This window comes from Toxotes jaculatrix, chromosome 10, assembly GCF_017976425.1.
Source record: "Toxotes jaculatrix isolate fToxJac2 chromosome 10, fToxJac2.pri, whole genome shotgun sequence".
Lineage (NCBI taxonomy): Eukaryota > Metazoa > Chordata > Actinopteri > Toxotidae > Toxotes > Toxotes jaculatrix.
Window position 1 is genome coordinate 17,764,582 of NC_054403.1, and position 20,677 is coordinate 17,785,258.

The 20,677-nt window shown below is 37.4% G+C and overlaps 2 protein-coding genes across 3 annotated transcripts; one reads left to right on the top strand and one right to left on the bottom strand.

Moving 5' to 3' along the window:
• The first annotated feature begins 1,111 nt into the window (after positions 1-1,111).
• LOC121188199 (serine protease 23) lies at positions 1,112-5,788 on the top strand. 2 transcript variants are annotated; one of them, XM_041047816.1, is made up of 3 exons: positions 1,112-1,380; positions 3,333-4,530; positions 5,254-5,788. In XM_041047816.1, the coding sequence occupies exon 2, from the start codon at positions 3,347-3,349 to the stop codon at positions 4,502-4,504; it is 1,158 nt and encodes a 385-aa protein (XP_040903750.1). In that variant the 5' UTR covers positions 1,112-1,380; positions 3,333-3,346; the 3' UTR covers positions 4,505-4,530; positions 5,254-5,788. The 2 variants fall into 2 exon arrangements, with proteins under 2 accessions (XP_040903750.1, XP_040903749.1); XM_041047815.1 differs by lacking the exon at positions 5,254-5,788 and having other exon boundaries at positions 1,114-1,380; positions 3,333-5,225.
• cfl1 (cofilin 1) lies at positions 5,785-12,012 on the bottom strand. The gene is made up of 4 exons (XM_041047817.1): positions 11,880-12,012; positions 7,913-8,223; positions 7,748-7,824; positions 5,785-6,789 (listed from the first exon to the last, which is right to left on the bottom strand). The coding sequence occupies exons 1-4, from the start codon at positions 11,880-11,882 to the stop codon at positions 6,677-6,679; spliced, it is 504 nt and encodes a 167-aa protein (XP_040903751.1). The 5' UTR covers positions 11,883-12,012; the 3' UTR covers positions 5,785-6,676.
• Positions 12,013-20,677: the final 8,665 nt, after the last annotated feature.

Here is a 20,677-nt window from a genome sequence, read left to right on the forward strand (position 1 = left end):
ATGCCTGATTTGAGGAATATACAGTAAACATTTCTGATTTGTAACTGAAAAGGAAAAACAATCAGCTGTCATGTTGATTCACTGTAACTGGATGTTAAATCTTTATGCCATAACAGGCTAACTAAACTTGAAATGTTGCAGTGGCTCAGGACTTAATTTGCACGGTATGACAGTATAATACCTTAAACGTGCATCAGTATGATAATTTACTGTAGTTATGTTTCTTGCAGTCTTGAATTGACAAGCTGACTCAGGCAAAGTTCTTCAGTGTTATAAAACTCAGTGAATTAACTTAATAGGCTAAATCAGAAAATATCTAGTTAAGCTGACTAGTTAGTTGACAGAGTTAACCAATTCAAAATTAATTGTTCATTAATTGATCATTTTGCATTTAAACACACCAAATATTTACCATCCCTTGAGATGAACTTTTATAACCTTGGTGACTTTTCTTTATGACCGAATACTTGTGAAACTAATGACGTTCCCATCAGCCTCACCTTACTTTGTGTTTAGTTTAGTTTTTCACGTTAGTGTACCACGTTACATAGTGAACATAGTAAACATCATATTTGTTGAGCATGTTAGCTTTATTATAGTGAACATTGTTGGCATGTTTATTCTGACCAAATGATTTCAGATGACATTCTCGTCAGCCTTAGATATACTTTGTGTTTAGCACTAATGTTAGCATGCCAACATGCTAAACACATTAAAATAATAAATATTACACCTGCTACACTTTGTTTAGTACTACAAATGTTAGCATGCTAACATGCTAAACTAAGATGGTAAACATGCTAAACGTGTTAGCACTGTAATTGTGAGCGTTAGAATAATGATTATTAGTATTTAGTTAACTGATGTAGCCTCACAGAAACGCTTTCATGACTATAGACTAATAAATTAACTTATTACGTTATGTTATTTATACAGGTGATTTCCATATGATGAATGTAAAAATGTATATAAAGAGTGAGACTAGGTTGTAACTGAAAGCTAATATGAAACTTGTGTTCCCTCTCAGCAGGCAAGAAAGGGGGCAGGCTCGGCGCTAGGACCGTGGGGCAGAGACAGAACACATTTCTTTTCAGACAGGAGACTTTTTATTTGTGGCTCCGCGTCTGAGCTGGGCGGGTTTCAGGGGGACGGTCCGGACATCCAGCATCAGGAGCTTTATTTGTACACGCTGTAAACGAGCGAGCAAGAGTATAACTTCTGCGGGGAAAGGAGACGGCGAGAGAGAGAGGAGGGACAAAGTACCTACCTGTCACCGGAGATGAGGAGGAAAAACCTGGGAAGTGATCCTCAGTGACTCGTCTGATGGGGAGGAAAACCTGACTGGGATGTAAACACGGGCCATAGATCTCTAATCAGGAGGTAATGTATTAGATTTGGTGATTTGATTGGGAATTGCAACTTTAGACATCCCAGCAGGAACAGGGCAAAGGTTCCCCTTTCCCCTGCCCTGTCTTTACTGGGATGTTTAAACTCACCAGTTTGGTACATTCATAGGTTTTTATATAGGCCTAAATATAGATAATTATTTTTGTATCCATTTGTAAGATGATCATTCAGTCCAAATGTCTGGGGTGAAATGATGGTCAAAGATTGTTTGAGGCATGTCTGTATGAGGTTTCAGGTGTTTCATCTCTCAGTCTGTTTCCTCACAGTGTCTAGCATTGTGCTTGCATGTTGAATGACAGTATGTTAGAGGGAACTGCACTTTATTCGTCTCTGCTGCGTACATGAGGGAAAAAAAAACACTTAGATGCTGAACAGTCTTCTTCTTCAGTGTTTTTCATTCTTTATTAGTTTCTCTCTTACAGGCAATACCATATCTGTGGAAAGATTTATTTGCCCTAATATTTTTTTGCTCCCCAGAGCTGCATCCCAGTGTCCAGGCTCAAAGTTAGTGCTGCAGCCCAAAACACCAGTGCTCTCCCTCCATTTCGCCTCCAGTTATATGTTGTTAATTTTGCACAGGGATGTCTTCTGGATCGTTCTCTTGCGGTTTTCATCAGAATGAGCCTCTAAACCCTTAGCAAGAGCTGTGGTCTTTGGCTTAGAGCCTGAAAATTTTGTCTAAAGAGTCAAATAATATTTCAACTTTGAAAGAGGCTGTGAAAAATCAGTTATTTCATGGTTTAAAATCCCCTGATCACTGAAGTTACATTCTTCTTACCACAGCCTGGATTATAGCAGCTGACATTTTGGTCATAAACATATCACTTTTATTGTTTTTAGATAAGTTGTACTGCCGGTTTATGTCATTGTTTGCCTCCTCTACACCAGCCAATTTACCACTTAAGATCTTGTGTTGTTGGCGTTAACTGTCTGCCACAGCTGTCATGTATCTAACACGTCAACATGGAAGGAAATTTGTACTTTCCCTGCTTACAGGAGCTCCTTTTTGCAACTCTGCCTCCTTTGTAGTGTTACATGGGATAGCACATAGGTGTGTGTGGGCAGGCCCCACCCTGTCTTTTGTTAGCAATAATGCTCTGCTTTGCTGCCGTGCCTCGACTTGTTTTTTTTTCTTTTTTCACTTTTTACACACCTGCTCTCTTTGTGCCATGACTGCCTCCGGGTCCACAGCCTTTAGAGGGGATCAAGTATCTCCTTGTCCTTGCTAATCTGCCCTGAAAGCCCCACGTACACTGTGAAGCAGTTAATGTTTGAAGGAAAACAACTTCTTATCTCTGAGTTTTGACAAATATTTGATTGGAGGTTTTTTTTACTGTAATCTCCCAACCTCTTGTTCACGTATTTAGAATACCATAAAGCAAAATTTCTGTCTTGTGGATCATGCATGGAAACACTGTCCTCATGTTTCTTTTTTTATGTTGATTCAAGTAATCACAGACTGCATTTCTTTTCCTTCCTGGAGCGCTGACCACTCAGCTTTGTTCTGGCTTTTCAGCTATGCCTGTGGCCACTTTGCTTCCTCTGTGATCGAACCTTTCCTGTGACTTTTTGTACCAAACAGACATTAAAATGCTTGTTTGATTCCGTGAGGCTGAAATCCTATTTTCCTAGTAATCTATATTATAAGAACAAGAGGGTCATTGTTGCCTCACTACGCCGGATGAAATTCAGGCCTGCATTGCAACATTAGATTTTGCAAGCATAGGCGCTGTGATTTACAATCAACTGTGGGAGAGTCCAGATTTATAGAGGGATTAGGGTTTGTGTGTTTGTCAAACAGCTTGTTTGGGAATATTTTCCCCTGCTGATTTCTTGAAAAACACGTAGGAATTCTTGCAGTCTCCCAAGGATAAGTTGATAAGCCGCTCCTCTCATGTATGGGATTATTTTCTGTGTCGTTGCAGTGTTTTCCGTCACCATGATGACGCCACGTGAGAGCTCCCTCCTGACTCACCTGCTCCTGCTCCTCACGCTCATCCTCCCCCTCACCCTGTCCCTTCTGCACCCTCCTCACCCTCCACCGGTCCACGTCCCAACGCTGGTCCCCCACACACCGACGCCTCTCTCCCGCTCCCGCTTCAGTGCTCAGACTCAGCTGGACTTCACAACTCACTGCAATTTCAGCTGCTTCCACAGAGGCGAGCAGGATGAGCAACTGTCTGAGAAACTGGCCTTTGAGACGCTGTACGCTGACGGCTCCCGCACTCTGACTACTGTGGATGTGGAGGGTGAGGATGAGTTTGAGGCTGATGCCCATTTCTTTGCTCACCCTTCACCCAGGAGAGAACCCAGAGTGAAGCCCAGACACAAGCGCGTGAGGCGGCAGATCTATGGAGCAGACGGCCGTTTTAACATTCAGGGCAATAACTTCCTGATGGATTACCCCTTCTCCACAGCCGTGCGGATCTCCACCGGCTGCACCGGCGTTCTTGTGTCTCAGCAGCATGTTCTCACTGCTGCCCACTGCGTGCATGATGGGAAGGATTATGTGAAGGGGGCAAGGAAGCTCAGGGTGGGCTTCCTGATCCCTCCATCTATCAATGGGACAAAAGCCAGCCTCACTTCTGCCAAGAAGCCTCTGGTTCGCTGGGTGAGGGTGAAACGCACCCGTGTGCCAAAGGGCTGGATCCAGGGCCCTCAGGAGGTCAGCATGGACTTTGATTACGCCCTGCTGGAGCTGCGTTGGCCTCACCGGCGTCCATTCATGCGCCTCTCTGTGGCTCCTTCCTCTGATGACCTGGCAGGGAATCGCATCCACTTTTCTGGCTTTGACAGCGACAGACCCGGGGAGCTTGTGTACAGATTTTGTCCTGTGGAGGAAGAGTCCAGTGACCTGATATACCAGCACTGTGATGCCCGACCGGGGGCCAGCGGCTCTGGAGTGTATGGAAGAGTCTGGGACAACAGTTTAGAGCGCTGGGAGAGGAAGGTCATTGGTATTTTCTCTGGACACCAGTGGCTGGAGATAGATGGGGAGAGCCGGGATTACAATGTGGCCGTGCGGATCACTCCTCTGAAGTTTGCTCAGATCTGTTACTGGGTTCATGGTAACCGAATAGACTGTGTCCAGGACTGAGAGGGACAGAAGTGGGACAGAAGGAGGTATAGACAGAAACACAGAAAACACAAGAAAGCACAAAGTGACTGAAAAATCACAGGGTGAAACGTCTTATTTCACCAAAAGAAAGGAAAGTGAAACTGGATTTAATCCATATGAAAATATGTGCTACACCAGTAAAGCAGGTCTACTCAGTTACTTATGGATCTAGTTCCCCTTCATTGGGTTGTTTCTCTCCTGTGTTTAATTTGCTCCCCATAATCTCACAAAAACAATCTGCTTGTGAGATCATCACCACGGCATCTTTTAATATGTGTTTGCACACAGTCAGTGTTTCCACAGTATTAACACAAACCACTTTTTACAAGAGGGGAAAAAACACCTTTCTCTGTGTGTGTGTCAGTAACAGCAGATTAGATTCCTACTGTGGATGATGGCAATCTACTGAGGACAATTCTTTTTCATCTTTGCTGTACTTTTTCGGGGAAATGGTTCGATATTTTGATAGCTCTTCAAGGATCATTTGGCTTCATCTGCCACGACCTGTATTCTGATAGATACACAGCTAATAGAGAACACAGAATAAAGAACTGACAGTAGTTCATGGAAACCACTGATGCCTAACGTTTCAGCAAACAGTTTGCTCTTGTCAGTGTGGACAGGAGAGACAGAGTGCTAATTTTATTTTTATTTTTTAAAAAAATGCTTGATATATTTTAATAAACAGAGATTTATAAGTGCTTGTCTCTTTGTATGTCTGGTTTCAGGAGTGGTGTTGGGGTGTCCTCCTGTGGTCACAACAGGTACTGCAACATCTGTGGAGCTGAACACCTGTGGTTCACCGTGGTTTCAAGTGAATTTGGAGCTGAATTAATTTGATTAGTCAATTGACAAGAAATTAATCTGCAACAATTAGTTGTCTTTTTCAAGCCAAAATGCCACAAAATTACATCTTCTCAGATGTGAGTATTTTTATTTTTTTTCCTTTTGTGAAAATGACCATCTTTAGGTTTTAGGTTAAAATTAGATTTTTGAATTTTTATTTTACCCTTTTCTAACATTTCATAAACCAAATAATTAGTTGCTAATGAAAATAATCTGTTGTAACCCTAACTGAATTGCATAAGCAAATCTTTTGTTATTTATTCATTTGTGCAGTAATGTCTGAGTATCATCTTTGAGCAAGACTTTACAATTGGTACCATCCACCATAACCATAAGGGTATTATCAATAGCCAGATGACCAAAACCTGAAATTTAAGTTAAAATAAGCGGAAAGAAAAGAGCAGAACAAGTCAGTAGTTTAGTGCTTTTTATTAGAGATAAGGAGACGATACAAAACATCCACCATTCAATATTCAGTCTAAACTCTGACCGCTGGTCTTTCATATACACATCGCTCCCCATCAGACCTTCATAACACCAAAGTTTTTAAATCGAGGAGATCCTGGTTTTAACACATACAAGGAATGTTGTCTGTTTACTACACCAAATGCCATGGTTTTCTGATCCAGAACTGGAAATAAAAAGGAATCACTCAAGTTTTGGAATTTGCATGTTCGAACGAAAAAAACAAAAAACAATGGAATAACAAAAAAAAATTTTTTTTTTATATATTTAACCGTGTTCCCCCAGAGAAGGTTTTGATACATCATGTGCAATCAAGAGTGAATTAGTTTATACTACACCTAGTCTCAACTACACACACTTACAAAACTTAACTAGAAGTTTGGCAAAAAAAAAAAATGTAGTTGTAACGAATATTTGTCAGGATTCAATGGTTGGAAACCTAGGTTGTTGCCTGTCCCTTTCTCTGAATTTTTTTTCAAATGGAACCTGGAAAGAACAAAACCCTGTCCCTAAGCATGAACAATATGTGTATTCATCATCAATATCATCATCATCCTTCCTCAGTTGTATCTTAATTTTTTTTCCTTTGTGTGTGTTTTGTTCATATCCTTTATGTTGCTTGAACTGGAATGACAGTCTGTATTTGTGGAATTTCTTTTTTTTTTCTTTAAACTGTCACTTGACCCCAAACCCACCCACAATATCCCTCCCCGAGAGTCCCGCAAATGGTGCTGGTTCTGCTTTTTGCCCTTCTCCAAACCACACTGGAATGAACAGCTAAACCCGACAGATGTGTCTGAAAGGCCTCGATCGAAGCCAGAGAGGAGGGGGGGGTAATATTTATATAGGGGATCCTTCCAGGCTGATTACTGATGAGCCGCCGAGCTTTTCTGCCAGGGTGTGCCGGTCTTTGAGGTCCTCCAAACCGTTCACCTGCCACTCGTGCTTAATACCTGGGGAGAAAAAAAGATTTGAGAGAGGGCAGAAGAAAAAGATAGACCATCAATAGACCATCAGGTAAGTTTTTAAAGAAAGGCTGACTGTTGTTCTGTACAGATTAAACAAAAGGAGATACAATGTGTTGATTTGTGGGATTTAGAGCTGCTGGTGGGCAACTTATTTTTGGACAGAGCATAGCTTGTACCCCCCCCCCCCAAGTCTTTGTGCTAAGCTCAGCAAAGCAGCTGCTGGCAGCAACCTTATGAGATTGGTATTGATCTTCTAATTCAACCCTTGGCAAAAAAGTAAACAAGTGTACTTCCCAAACTGTCAGACTATTCCTTTAAATAATCTTTTTTTCCAGGTTAATGTCCAAATTTACCAAAATGTAGTTCAACAGAAACGGCCAATTTGGATAAAGATGCTCTATCACAGTATATGCAATTTTATATTGCCATAACAATGTCACTCTATGATAAATTTTCTGGAAAATCAAGCAAGAGATTAGTCATGAATAAAATATTTGGCTTATCTAGCAAAATAGTGCCTAATGAATAAAGCGACCTAAATCACATTAATACAAAACCCATATAGAAATACCATAAAGTTGATTTACCAACATTGTCCCTGATTGCCAAGAAAATAATTAATCTTCATATGTAGTTATTATTCTTGCCACCTGACATATATAAGTCCAATATTCTCTCTCCTTTTAGCTCAGAATTTAGGAGAAAATCTGATCATTCCTGAGGTAAATATCAGACTCTTATGCCACTTAATGCTCTGCTATGTTCACCAGCTAGTTGCTAACATTACCTGCTCAGGTACAGTTGAGCTTTTTCACCTTGCTATGAAAGTGGTGAGAGAGAACCAAACAGTAAATTAAAGGCCGTAAAGCCCAAAACAATGAGCTGAAAGATGCCAAAATGCTAGCTGAGGGGAAATGCAAAGTCATTCTACATTCTGACTCACCTTCGAATTTCCTCTTGATAGCATCTTTTGAGCTGGCATAGATCATCTTGCTCTTCAAGGGGGCACTATCTGGAGCCCTGTGAAAGGGGGAAAAAATTATTAAAGCCAAATGTTGTCTTAATGAAGGTCATAAACCCGTTAATATCTGATAATGACCACCCTCACCAGAAGATAAAGACCAGATCCTCCTTCTTTGTTTCTTTGGTCTCATAGGTCGCATCATACAGGGCATAGCGGCAGTCGTCTGGGGGCAGCATCTTCACAAAGTGCTGGTAGGGGTCCTGGACAGTGGTTCCCAAGTCACCCAGCAGGATCTCCTTGCCATCATCCAGAACAATGTTCTTGAGGTCCTTGCTCAGGCAGAACAGGATGGCCTTCTTCCTCTTCCTCTTCTCATCCTCGTTGGCCTGAGCCTTACGCACCTTCATGTCGTTGAAGACTGCGATAACTTCATCTGTGACTTTCACACCGGAGGCCTGCGGAGAGAACAATCTGATAAGTCCGAGGCTGTACTTACAGCTTAATGTAGCAGCAACCCACAATAATTTTTGATAAAGTAGAAAACGCATTGCTAAAACAGCTGATGGTTTTTCCTAAGTTTGGATTGATTTTGATAAATAATGATAAGTAATGATCTCCGGATAAAAGGCAAATGAATCCTTAATGATTTTAGGTTCCACAGCAGAGTTGAATAATAATAGCTATTCAGTAATCAATAGTTGCTGGTTAATTTTCATCTATTTTGATAATCAGTCGTTTTAACTGTTCTCAACTGGCATCAAAAAATGCCAAGAATTCACCGGTTGCAGATTTTCAAATATGAATTAGTGCTACAACTTGCAATTATTTTCATTATTGATTAATCTTTTGACTATTCAATTTGTTGTTTTGTCTACAGAATGAGAGAAAATAGTGAAAAATGCCTGGCAAAGTTGGAGACCAAGGTGAGTTTCACATCTATTGTTTTGTCGTGACCAACAATCCACGCCTGTTTATTTAATTCATTTCTAGTCTTTGCAGCTCTAAATTTAAATCTTTGATGGTATTAGTTGTCTATTACATTAAACTTTAAATATGTTGACTTGGACTATAGGAAGTTGCAGTGGGTATTCATTGCTATTTTCTGACTATTGATGGACTAAATGATGAATGAATCAAGAAAATTAATTAACAGACTAACTGATAAAGAAAATAACTGTTACAGCTCTACTCCACAATGATAGCTTTGCCTAAACAAAACAGCCATCGTGTTCAACAGGCTAGAAGTGATGACTTAAGTACAGTAAATACAGACATGAAACTGAAGAAAGGCCTGAGAGGGCGGCATGTGACTATCACACACAGCAGGAATGCTTCTTATGAGGACGACTGATAAGGAGGATTGAAACGCAAAGGTGTGGCTGTGACAAGCTGTTAGCTGTGGTGGAAGAGTTAAGCTGTGTAATGCAATCTGAAAATTACCTAACCACCAGCCTGGTTGGTGCAAATGAAATCAACACTGATGATTCAGTCAGTACAGCCTTTTAACTCCATTTATTATGTATGAGGTCTGACTGTAAGAATACTGAAGAATAGAAACAAAATATGTGCCCAGTACTGCTTGTTCAAAGTCCAACCACGAATCTGGGACTGGCACAGGACCAGTAGGTATAAAATATTACATAAGTTCTCTCTACAAGCAGAGGAAGAAGTCATGCTTCTCTACCATAAAGATGACCATGTGGGTGAGGGTGTGGTCAGAAATTAAGCATTTCAGTGCAGGGTTCAGTCACAGACAATGGGGCTTCTGTTGAAATATAGAATACAAGTCACATCGTCGAGTCACAGCTGCTCCATAAACTCAGTCAGTCAGATCTTCTGACTCTGTTTAAGGCATCACAGGAAAATGCAGTCTCCGGAGAAAATGTCAGAAAACTGCTACCTACCAGCAATGTGTCAATGAAAAAAAGTAAAACAATGAAAAGGAAATAACGGGGCAGGAAAGACGGAAAAGGGACCCCACTGCAAAGTAGCACGGGCAGGCACTATGTTTGCTCAGGGCGTCAAAGGGCTGTGTGAGATAACAGTGAATTTCAGAATAATAATTAACCAGCAAATAACCTTGCTCACTTCCTTAATCCTTAGATCAACTAAATAAGCTATGCGATATTTTTTTCCATGTTCCTTGCCGTTATAGCCTTTTCCAAAATATTTGGTAAAGTTTATGTCTATACTCTCTTTGCATAGGAGTAAGCATGTGACACATTTATCTCGCTGCGCTCTTCCGCTATGGCGATCCTGAGAAACTGAGCACATCCTTTCGATTTCTCATTTTTGTGTACACAAACACAATATACCTGTTAAGTCAATAGAGCATTTTTATGTTTCCACATCTTCCTGCTCACTGCCACGAGATTGCTTATATTTTGTTTGTTTGTTTGTTTTGTTGTAGCAGCAGTCTAATATCACCATGGTGATCACTAAGCTCTCACGTTATCTAATCTGAAACACGGATACTTTTCTTTACAGCAGTCAAGGTTCAAGTGACTCAGTACAAATCTAGTCACCGTCCAAGTCTTGAATTCCTTTACACTGAAACAGTTACGATGACAGGATTCACAGGCTATTATCATAAGGGCCAATTTCAGTAGAAGACACAGCCCTAACAGGTTTATATTTAAACTATTAGGGGGAAAAGAGAACAGCAGATTTAGTTGATTAAAAGGTGCAAACTCAGCAATGACAGACACGGCTGGATGTTAACAAAAACCGACATAAACTTTATTATACTACAGATACATAATCATAAGAATTTTTATTATACGTGTTGCCGAGATGCCCCCAAAAAACGCACATTCTGCCGTTTCCGGCATCTCAATGCTTTGGTTATGTTTGATGACTATGTATGAATGAACACAGTCATCCGTTAATTATTCCCTCCTGGTACTGTGTAGTAGTCTAATGGCGTGACGGGTTTGCAACGTGTATAAACTGCTGTACAAATTAGATGCGCAACTAAAAAAAGATGCGCAGCACCGACCACGAAGCTCCACAGACAGCGGCCCGTTAGCTTTAGCTTTAGCAAGCGAATCCATCACTGCCAAACAGTCGTTACATAATGTTTGACAACCCTGTCAAATATTCGCTACATCCGAGTAAGTATATGGCAAATTTCTCACATCGCAAATGGCAGTAAATGAAATCCGAGTGTAGATCCGTTATAATACGGCACCAAACAAAATGGTCTTTGCACCAAATTCAGGGTGGGGCCACGAATGCAGCACACGCACATGTGTGCGCTAGCTTGCTATATAAGGCAAAACTCTGCTCAAACAGACCGTTCGTCTGTCAATTCATACATTTACTGCTACAACGCAACTCGGCCATAAACCTGCAATTTGTACATTTAGCATCACTGTGAGCCAAAAGTGACGAGATTTGGAGCACGTAGTCAACCAAAGTCTAAAATAATGTTAGCAAGGAAGCTGTGTACAGACAAAGAACAAGAAAATCACAGCTAGCGCCAGCCATAATGGGTGTCGTTTTCTGCCTTTGCTAACGTAGCTAGTTCAGCTAACAATACCGTTAGCTTGGTGGCCCTGAGGCGCTGCTGCACCTGCCGGCGCTGCGCTGCTCCACCGTGGAAGCGCCGATGAGCTGAGGTGAAATAACTGAAACATGATGCAGTGAAAAACACTGTGGCCCAGCGTCATTACAGCGATGTGGATGATAACGCAGACAAGGCCTTTTACAAAGCGGCTTTATGTCGAGGAAACACAGACAAATGAACGAAATGGCGCCAGTTGTTTGGGGCTGTCAGTCGTTTATCTCGTGTGTTACCACAATACTGTGAAAAATGCCGCACGGTAAATTCGCTGAATGCGATGAACGTAACTTGCGGCTTCGTCGTGCTCTCTTAAGGTATTACTAGCTGTCCAGCCTCTCGCACAGCGGAGCTGGTCACCACCTAGCCCCAGTGCTAGCAGCGGCTCCTGCGGCACAACCGGCTTGCTATGTTTGACGCTAAAACCAACATCATCATCTATAAAATAAACTCAAATTGACCATAAACCCCCTTATATCTTGAGATCGAGATTGCAACTGGCAGCGAAGCATAAAGTGTAGTTTAAAAAAAAAAAGGCGTTAAACCTACCATCGCTGTGGAAAAAACTGGTCAACGTCTGCGTAGAAACTGAATGGACTGTGATGATCTACTGCCGCTCGCGCTCACACACTGGATATGCAACGTGAACGCGCCTATAAGCGCGACCCCGGCTCGAAGCAAGGTGCACGAGCGGGAGCTCCAGTCGTCTAACCACGAGAGTCCGACTGTATTTATTTGCTGCTTTGTGTTTTCTGTTGATTAATGCATTTGATCACCGGCGAATCTAATATAATCAATAATTATCTTAGTCTATACACAGATCAAACAGGTAAAACAAGCAATAATAAGTTTCCCTGGTTAATCTTAACATGTTATTGACTACTGTTACGTTACACCAGCTGGCATCTGTTTGAGGGGACCAATATTTTAAGCCAAGATTTTATTTGTATTTTTAGTACTTCCCACTGATATGGGTACCTTCTCTTTATAATTGTATCATCTTTGGCGGTGTCGACCAGCGTGCGTTAGCAAATCAAACATACTAAACGGGTAGCGGAGAGCATTATGGGAATATGTGTTTGTGCAGAATTTGAATAAACCTACAAATCCCTCGTGATATGCGATACACTATATACTATATAATAGTAATAGTGCTTAATTGGTGCTTGTTGTACAATAAAATTACGAAGGTTATGATTAAGCCCTGTGTGGCCAGCTATACCCTACCATATTTTTTGTTTTGTTTTTATTGTAACCTATTTTAAAAACAAACCATGGCTGTATTTAGATTTATGAATATATGTATAGCCTATATATGTATATGTATACATTGTGAACAGCGGTGTAATTTGAGGATCGGTTTGAATACATGTTATTAATTATTACACCGGCGGCGTGAGGAGTGATTAATAAGTAAAATGGTTGTGCTGTTGTTTTGACCGACATTCAGCAGCCTGCTCGGCGCAAAGCGGTTTTCAGGATGAGAGGAAATTCTCCGCCATCAATCCCCTCCCTCCCTCCCTCACTCCCTCCCTCTCCCCCTCCCCCTCGTGCGGTTTTTGTTGAACTCACTTCCAAATATGGAAGCGAACGGCGAGCGGCAGCGGCCAGTGCACGCGCCTCGCTCCCAGCGCGAGGAGGGGTCGGGCCGCGACGCTGATCACCATATAAGGAAACAAGGGACACGAAATTTGCTATAGCAGATTTTTATACGGCACCGCGTCGAGAGAGAGGAGAGAGAGAGAGAGGAGAGAGAGAGAGAGACAGAGGGGGTCAGTGTGAGGATGAGAGGAGCGGAAGACTTAAGGCAAGGGATGAGAGGAGCTGGAAATAAGGCACAGCGATGACACATCAAACGTTGCGCTGAGTCCACACGTCTGCAGAGCATACAACATAAGGCTGTAACACACAGCTGAGGTCGATTCATACTGAGGCGGAGCTGTTTTGTATGTGTCTGCGCGTCATGTGGCCAGAGACCTAAAGCAGTTGTGGTTGTAAACGCAAATCATTTAAACTATGACCTACATTCATCGTGAGCAGGGATTCTACAGTTTAATTGAAAACGTTTCCGAATTCGCACAGAGTGCTTTCACTCAAAATATGAAACTATAGCAGAAAACAAGTACGGATGGTGTGGCCAAGAATTACTTATTATAATATCACTTAAAAGTAGACCTGACCTGGACTCCAAAGCTGCGGAAAATAGATGGATGAATTAAGCAAATACGAATGGTTGATTTATGATTTCATTGAAAATTTTAGGACATTTTGAGGCCATACTAAAGTCTGACATTTTTTTGGCCTACTTTGAAGCCTTACTATACTATGATGTTTTTTGGCAAATTTTGAGGCCATTCTAAAGTATGACAGTTTTTGGCCTATTTTGAAGCCTCACTATACTATGACTTTTTTTTGGCATATTTTGAGACCATACTAAAGTATGACTTTTTTTGGCCGATTTTGACGCCTTACTATACTATGACGGTTTTTATGACATTTTGAGGTCAAAAAAAATTTTGACTTTTTTTTGGCCGATTTTCACGCCTTACTATACTATGACGTTTTTTATGACATTTTGAGGTCAAAAAATTTTTTGACTTTTTTTGGCCGATTTTGACGCCTTACTATACAATGACGTTTTTTATGAAATTTTGAGGTCAAAAAATTTTTTGACTTTTTTGGCCGATTTTGACGCCTTACTATACTATGACCATTTTTTATGACATTTTGAGGCAAAAAAAAAATTTGACTTTTTTTGGCCGATTTTGACGCTTTACTATACTATGTTTTTTATGACATTTTGACGTTAAAAATTTTTTTGACTTTTTTTGTCCGATTTAGACGCCTTACTATACTATGTTGTTTTTTATGACTTTTTGAGGTGAAAAAAATGTTTGACTTTTTTTGCCCAATTTTGACGCCTTACTATACTATGATCTTTTTTATGACATTTTGACGTCAAAAAAAATTGTGACTTTTTTTGTCCGATTTTGACGCCTTACTATACTATGACGTTTTTTATGACATTTTGACGTCAAAATTTTTTTTGACTTTCTTTGTCTGATTTTGACGCCTTACTATACTATGACGTTTTTTTATGACTTTTTGAGGTCAAAAACAATTTTGACGTTTTTTATGACTTTTGGAGGTCAAAAAAAATTGTGACTTTTTTTGGCCGATTTTGACGCCTTACTATAATATGACGTTTTTTATGACTTTTTGAGGTCAAAAACAATTTTGACGTTTTTTATGACTTTTGGAGGTCAAAAAAATTTTTGACTTTTTTTGTCCGATTTTGACGCCTTACTATACTATGATCTTTTTTATGACATTTTGACGTCAAAAAAAATTTTGACTTTTTTTGCCCGAAAAAAACGCCTTACTTTACTATGACGTTTTTATGACATTTTGAGGTCAAAAAAATTTTTGACTTTTTTTGTCTGATTTTGACGCCTTACTATACTATGACGTTTTTTATGACATTTTGAGGTCAAAAAAAATTTTGACTTTTTTTGTCCGAAAAAAACGCCTTACTATACTATGACGTTTTTTTATGACATTTTGAAGTCAAAAAAAATTTTGACTTTTTTTGTCCGAAAAAAACGCCTTACTATACTATGACGTTTTTTATGACATTTTGAAGTCAAAAAAATTTTTGACTTTTTTTGTCTGATTTTGACGCCTTACTATACTATGACGTTTTTTATGACTTTTGGAGGTCACAAAAAAATTTTGACTTTTTGTCCGATTTTGATGCCTTATTATAGTATGACGTTTTTTATGACTTTTTGAAGTCAAACAAAATTTTGACTTTTTTTGTCCGATTTTGACGCCTTACTATACTATGACGTTTTTTATGACTTTTTGAGGTCAAAAAAATTTTTGACTTTTTTTGCCTGAAAAAAACGCCTTACTATACTATGACGTTTTTTTATGACATTTTGAGGTCAAAAAAAATTTTGACTTTTTTTGGCCGATTTTGACGCCTTACTATACTATGACGTTTTTTATGACATTTTGAGGTCAAAAAAAATTTTGACTTTTTTTGTCCGAAAAAAACGCCTTACTATACTATGACGTTTTTTTATGACTTTTTGAGGTCCAAAAAATTTTTGACTTTTTTTGGCCGATTTTGACGCCGTACTATACTATGACGTTTTTTTATGACATTTTGAGGTCAAAAAAATTTTTGACTTTTTTTGCCCGAAAAAAACGCCTTACTATACTATGATGTTTTTTATGACACTTTGAGGTCAAAAAAAATTTTGACTTTTTTTGCCCGAAAAAAACGCCTTACTATACTATGACGTTTTTTATGACATTTTGAGGTGAAAATTTTTTTTGACTTTTTTTGGCCGATTTTGACGCCTTACTATAATATGACATTTTTTATGACATTTTGAGGTCAAAAAAATTTTTGACTTTTTTTGGCCGATTTTGACGCCTTACTATACTATGACGTTTTTTATGACATTTTGAGGTCAAAAAATTTTTTGACTTTTTTTGCCCGAAAAAAACACCTTACTATACTATGACGTTTTTTATGACATTTTGAGGTCAAAAAATTTTTTGACTTTTTTTGCCCGAAAAAAACGCCTTACTATACTATGACGTTTTTTATGACATTTTGAGGTCAAAAAAATTTTTTGACTTTTTTTGCCCGAAAAAAACGCCTTACTATACTATGACGTTTTTTATGACATTTTGAGGTCAAAAATTTTTTTGACTTTTTTTGCCCGAAAAAAACGCCTTACTATACTATGGCGTTTTTTATGACATTTTGAGGTCAAAAAAAATTTTGACTTTTTTTGGCCGATTTTGACGCCTTACTATACTATGACGTTTTTTATGACATTTTGAGGTCAAAAAAATTTTTGACATTTTTTGCCCGAAAAAAACGCCTTACTATACTATGACGTTTTTTATGACATTTTGAGGTCAAAAAAATTTTTGACTTTTTTTGCCCGAAAAAAACGCCTTACTATACTATGACGTTTTTTATGACATTTTGAGGTCAAAAATTTTTTTGACTTTTTTTGGCCGATTTTGACACCTTACTATACTATGACGTTTTTTATGACATTTTGAGGTCAAAAAAATTTTTAGACTTTTCTTGCCCGAAAAAAACGCCTTACTAGACTATGACGTTTTTTATGACATTTTGAGGTCAGAAATTTTTTTGACTTTTTTTGGCCGATTTTGACGCCTTACTATACTATGACGTTTTTTATGACATTTTGAGGTCAAAAAAAATTTTGACTTTTCTTGCCCGAAAAAAACGCCTTACTATACTATGACGTTTTTTATGACATTTTGAGGTCAAAAATTTTTTTGACTTTTTTTGTCCGATTTTGACGCCTTACTATACTATGACGTTTTTTATGACATTTTGAGGTCAAAAAATTTTTTGACTTTTTTTGCGCAAAAAAAAACGCCTTACTATACTATGACGTTTTTTATGACATTTTGAGGTCAAAAAAAATTTTGACTTTTTTTGGCCGATTTTGACGCCTTACTATACTATGACGTTTTTTATGACATTTTGACGTCAAAAAATTTTTTGACTTTTTTTGTCCGAAAAAAACGCCTTACTATACTATGACGTTTTTTATGACATTTTGAGGTCAAAAAAATTTTTGACTTTTTTTGGCCGATTTTGACGCCTTACTATACTATGACGTTTTTTATGACATTTTGAGGTCAAAAATTTTTTTGACTTTTTTTGGCCGATTTTGATGCCTTATTATAGTATGACGTTTTTTATGACTTTTTGAAGTCAAACAAAATTTTGACTTTTTTTGTCCGATTTTGACGCCTTACTATACTATGACGTTTTTTATGACTTTCTGAGGTCAAAAAAATTTTTGACTTTTTTTGCCTGAAAAAAAAACGCCTTACTATACTATGACGTTTTTTTATGACATTTTGAGGTCAAAAAAAATTTTGACTTTTTTTGGCCGATTTTGACGCCTTACTATACTATGACGTTTTTTATGACATTTTGAGGTCAAAAAAAATTTTGACTTTTTTTGTCCGAAAAAAACGCCTTACTATACTATGACGTTTTTTTATGACTTTTTGAGGTCCAAAAAATTTTTAACTTTTTTTGGCCGATTTTGACGCCGTACTATACTATGACGTTTTTTATGACATTTTGAGGTCAAAAAATTTTTTGACTTTTTTTGCCCGAAAAAAACGCCTTACTATACTATGATGTTTTTTATGACACTTTAAGGTCAAAAGAAATTTTGACTTTTTTTGCCCGAAAAAAACGCCTTACTATACTATGACGTTTTTTATGACATTTTGAGGTGAAAATTTTTTTTGACTTTTTTTGGCCGATTTTGACGCCTTACTATAATATGACGTTTTTTATGACATTTTGAGGTCAAAAAAAATTTTGACTTTTTTTGGCCGATTTTGACGCCTTACTATACTATGACGTTTTTTATGACATTTTGAGGTCAAAAAAATTTTTGACTTTTTTTGCCCGAAAAAAAACGCCTTACTATACTATGACGTTTTTTATGACATTTTGAGGTCAAAAAATTTTTTGACTTTTTTTGCCCGAAAAAAACGCCTTACTATACTATGACGTTTTTTATGACATTTTGAGGTCAAAAAAATTTTTTGACTTTTTTTGCCCGAAAAAAACGCCTTACTATACTATGACGTTTTTTATGACATTTTGAGGTCAAAAATTTTTTTGACTTTTTTTGCCCGAAAAAAACGCCTTACTATACTATGGCGTTTTTTATGACATTTTGAGGTCAAAAAAAATTTTGACTTTTTTTGGCCGATTTTGACACTTTACTATACTATGACCTTTTTTATGACATTTTGAGGTCAAAAAAATTTTTAGACTTTTCTTGCCCGAAAAAAACGCCTTACTATACTATGACGTTTTTTATGACATTTTGAGGTCAGAAATTTTTTTGACTTTTTTTGGCCGATTTTGACGCCTTACTATACTATGACATTTTTTATGACATTTTGAGGTCAAAAAAAATTTTGACTTTTCTTGCCCGAAAAAAACGCCTTACTATACTATGACGTTTTTTATGACATTTTGAGGTCAAAAATTTTTTTGACTTTTTTTGTCCGATTTTGACGCCTTACTATACTATGACGTTTTTTATGACATTTTGAGGTCAAAAAATTTTTTGACTTTTTTTGCGCAAAAGAAACGCCTTACTATACTATGACGTTTTTTGACATTTTGAGGTCAAAAAAAATTTTGACTTTTTTTGGCCGATTTTGACGCCTTACTATACTATGACGTTTTTTATGACATTTTGACGTCAAAAAATTTTTTGACTTTTTTTTCCCGAAAAAAACGCCTTACTATACTATGACGTTTTTTATGACATTTTGAGGTCAAAAATTTTTTTGACTTTTTTTGCCCGAAAAAAACGCCTTACTATACTATGACGTTTTTTATGACATTTTGAGGTCAAAAAAATGTTTGACTTTTTTTGCCCGAAAAAAACGCCTTACTATACTATGACGTTTTTTATGACATTTTGAGGTCAAAAAATTTTTTGACTTTTTTTGCCCGAAAAAAACGCCTTACTATACTATGATGTTTTTTATGACATTTTGAGGTCAAAAAATTTTTTTGACTTTTTTTGCCCGAAAAAAAACGCCTTACTATACTATGACGTTTTTTATGACATTTTGAGGTCAAAAATTTTTTTGACTTTTTTTGCCCGAAAAAAACGCCTTACTATACTATGACGTTTTTTATGACATTTTGAGGTCAAAAATTTTTTTGACTTTTTTTGGCCGACTTTGACACCTTACTATACTATGACGTTTTTTATGACATTTTGAGGTCAAAAAAATTTTTAGACTTTTCTTGCCCGAAAAAAACGCCTTACTATACTATGACGTTTTTTATGACATTTTGAGGTCAAAAATTTTTTTGACTTTTTTTGGCCGATTTTGACACCTTACTATACTATGACGTTTTTTATGACATTTTGAGGTCAAAAAAATTTTTAGACTTTTCTTGCCCGAAAAAAACGCCTTACTATACTATGACGTTTTTTATGACATTTTGAGGTCAGAAATTTTTTTGACTTTTTTTGGCCGATTTTGACGCCTTACTATACTATGACGTTTTTTATGACATTTTGAGGTCAAAAAAAATTTTGACTTTTCTTGCCCGAAAAAAACGCCTTACTATACTATGACGTTTTTTATGACATTTTGAGGTCAAAAATTTTTTTGACTTTTTTTGTCCGATTTTGACGCCTTACTATACTATGACGTTTTTTATGACATTTTGAGGTCAAAAATTTTTTTGACTTTTTTTGCGCAAAAAAAACGCCTTACTATACTATGACGTTTTTTATGACATTTTGAGGTCAAAAAAATTTTTGACTTTTTTTGGCCGATTTTGACGCCTTACTATACTATGACGTTTTTTATGACATTTTGAGGTCAAAAAATTTTTTGACTTTTTTTGTCCGAAAAAAACGCCTTACTATACTATGACGTTTTTTATGACATTTTGAGGTCAAAAAAATGTTTGACTTTTTTTGCCCGAAAAAAACGCCTTACTATACTATGGCGTTTTTTATGACATTTTGAGGTCAAAAAAAATTTTGACTTTTTTTGGCCGATTTTGACGCCTTACTATACTATGACGTTTTTTATGACATTTTGAGGTCAAAAAAAATTTTGACTTTTTTTGGCCGATTTTGACGCCTTACTATACTATGACGTTTTTTATGACATTTTGAGGTCAAAAATTTTTTTGACTTTTTTTGCCCGAAAAAAACGCCTTACTATACTATGGCGTTTTTTATGACATTTTGAGGTCAAAAAAAATTTTGACTTTTTTTGGCCGATTTTGACGCCTTACTATACTATGACGTTTTTTATGACATTTTGAGGTCAAAAAAAATTTTTTGACTTTTTTTGCCCGAAAAAAACGCCTTACTATACTATGACGTTTTTTATGACATTTTGAGGTCAAAAATTTTTTTGACTTTTTTTGGCCGATTTTGACACCTTACTATACTATGACGTTTTTTATGACATTTTGAGGTCAAAAAAATTTTTAGACTTTTCTTGCCCGAAAAAAACGCCTTACTATACTATGACGTTTTTTATGACATTTTGAGGTCAGAAATTTTTTTGACTTTTTTTGGCCGATTTTGACGCCTTACTATACTATGACGTTTTTTATGACATTTTGAGGTCAAAAAAAATTTTGACTTTTCTTGCCCGAAAAAAACGCCTTACTATACTATGACGTTTTTTATGACATTTTGAGGTCAAAAATTTTTTTGACTTTTTTTGTCCGATTTTGACGCCTTACTATACTATGACGTTTTTTA

Coding starts and splice junctions, on each gene's coding strand:
- LOC121188199 (XM_041047816.1), top strand. CDS start 3,347: ATGATGACGCCACGTGAGAGCTCCCTCCTGACTCACCTGCTCCTGCTC.
- cfl1 (XM_041047817.1), bottom strand. Junction 7,825..7,912: donor GATCTGGTCTTTATCTTCTG/GTGAGGGTGGTC, acceptor CCCCTTTCACAG/GGCTCCAGATAGTGCCCCCT. Junction 6,790..7,747: donor TATCAAGAGGAAATTCGAAG/GTGAGTCAGAAT, acceptor TTTTCTCCCCAG/GTATTAAGCACGAGTGGCAG.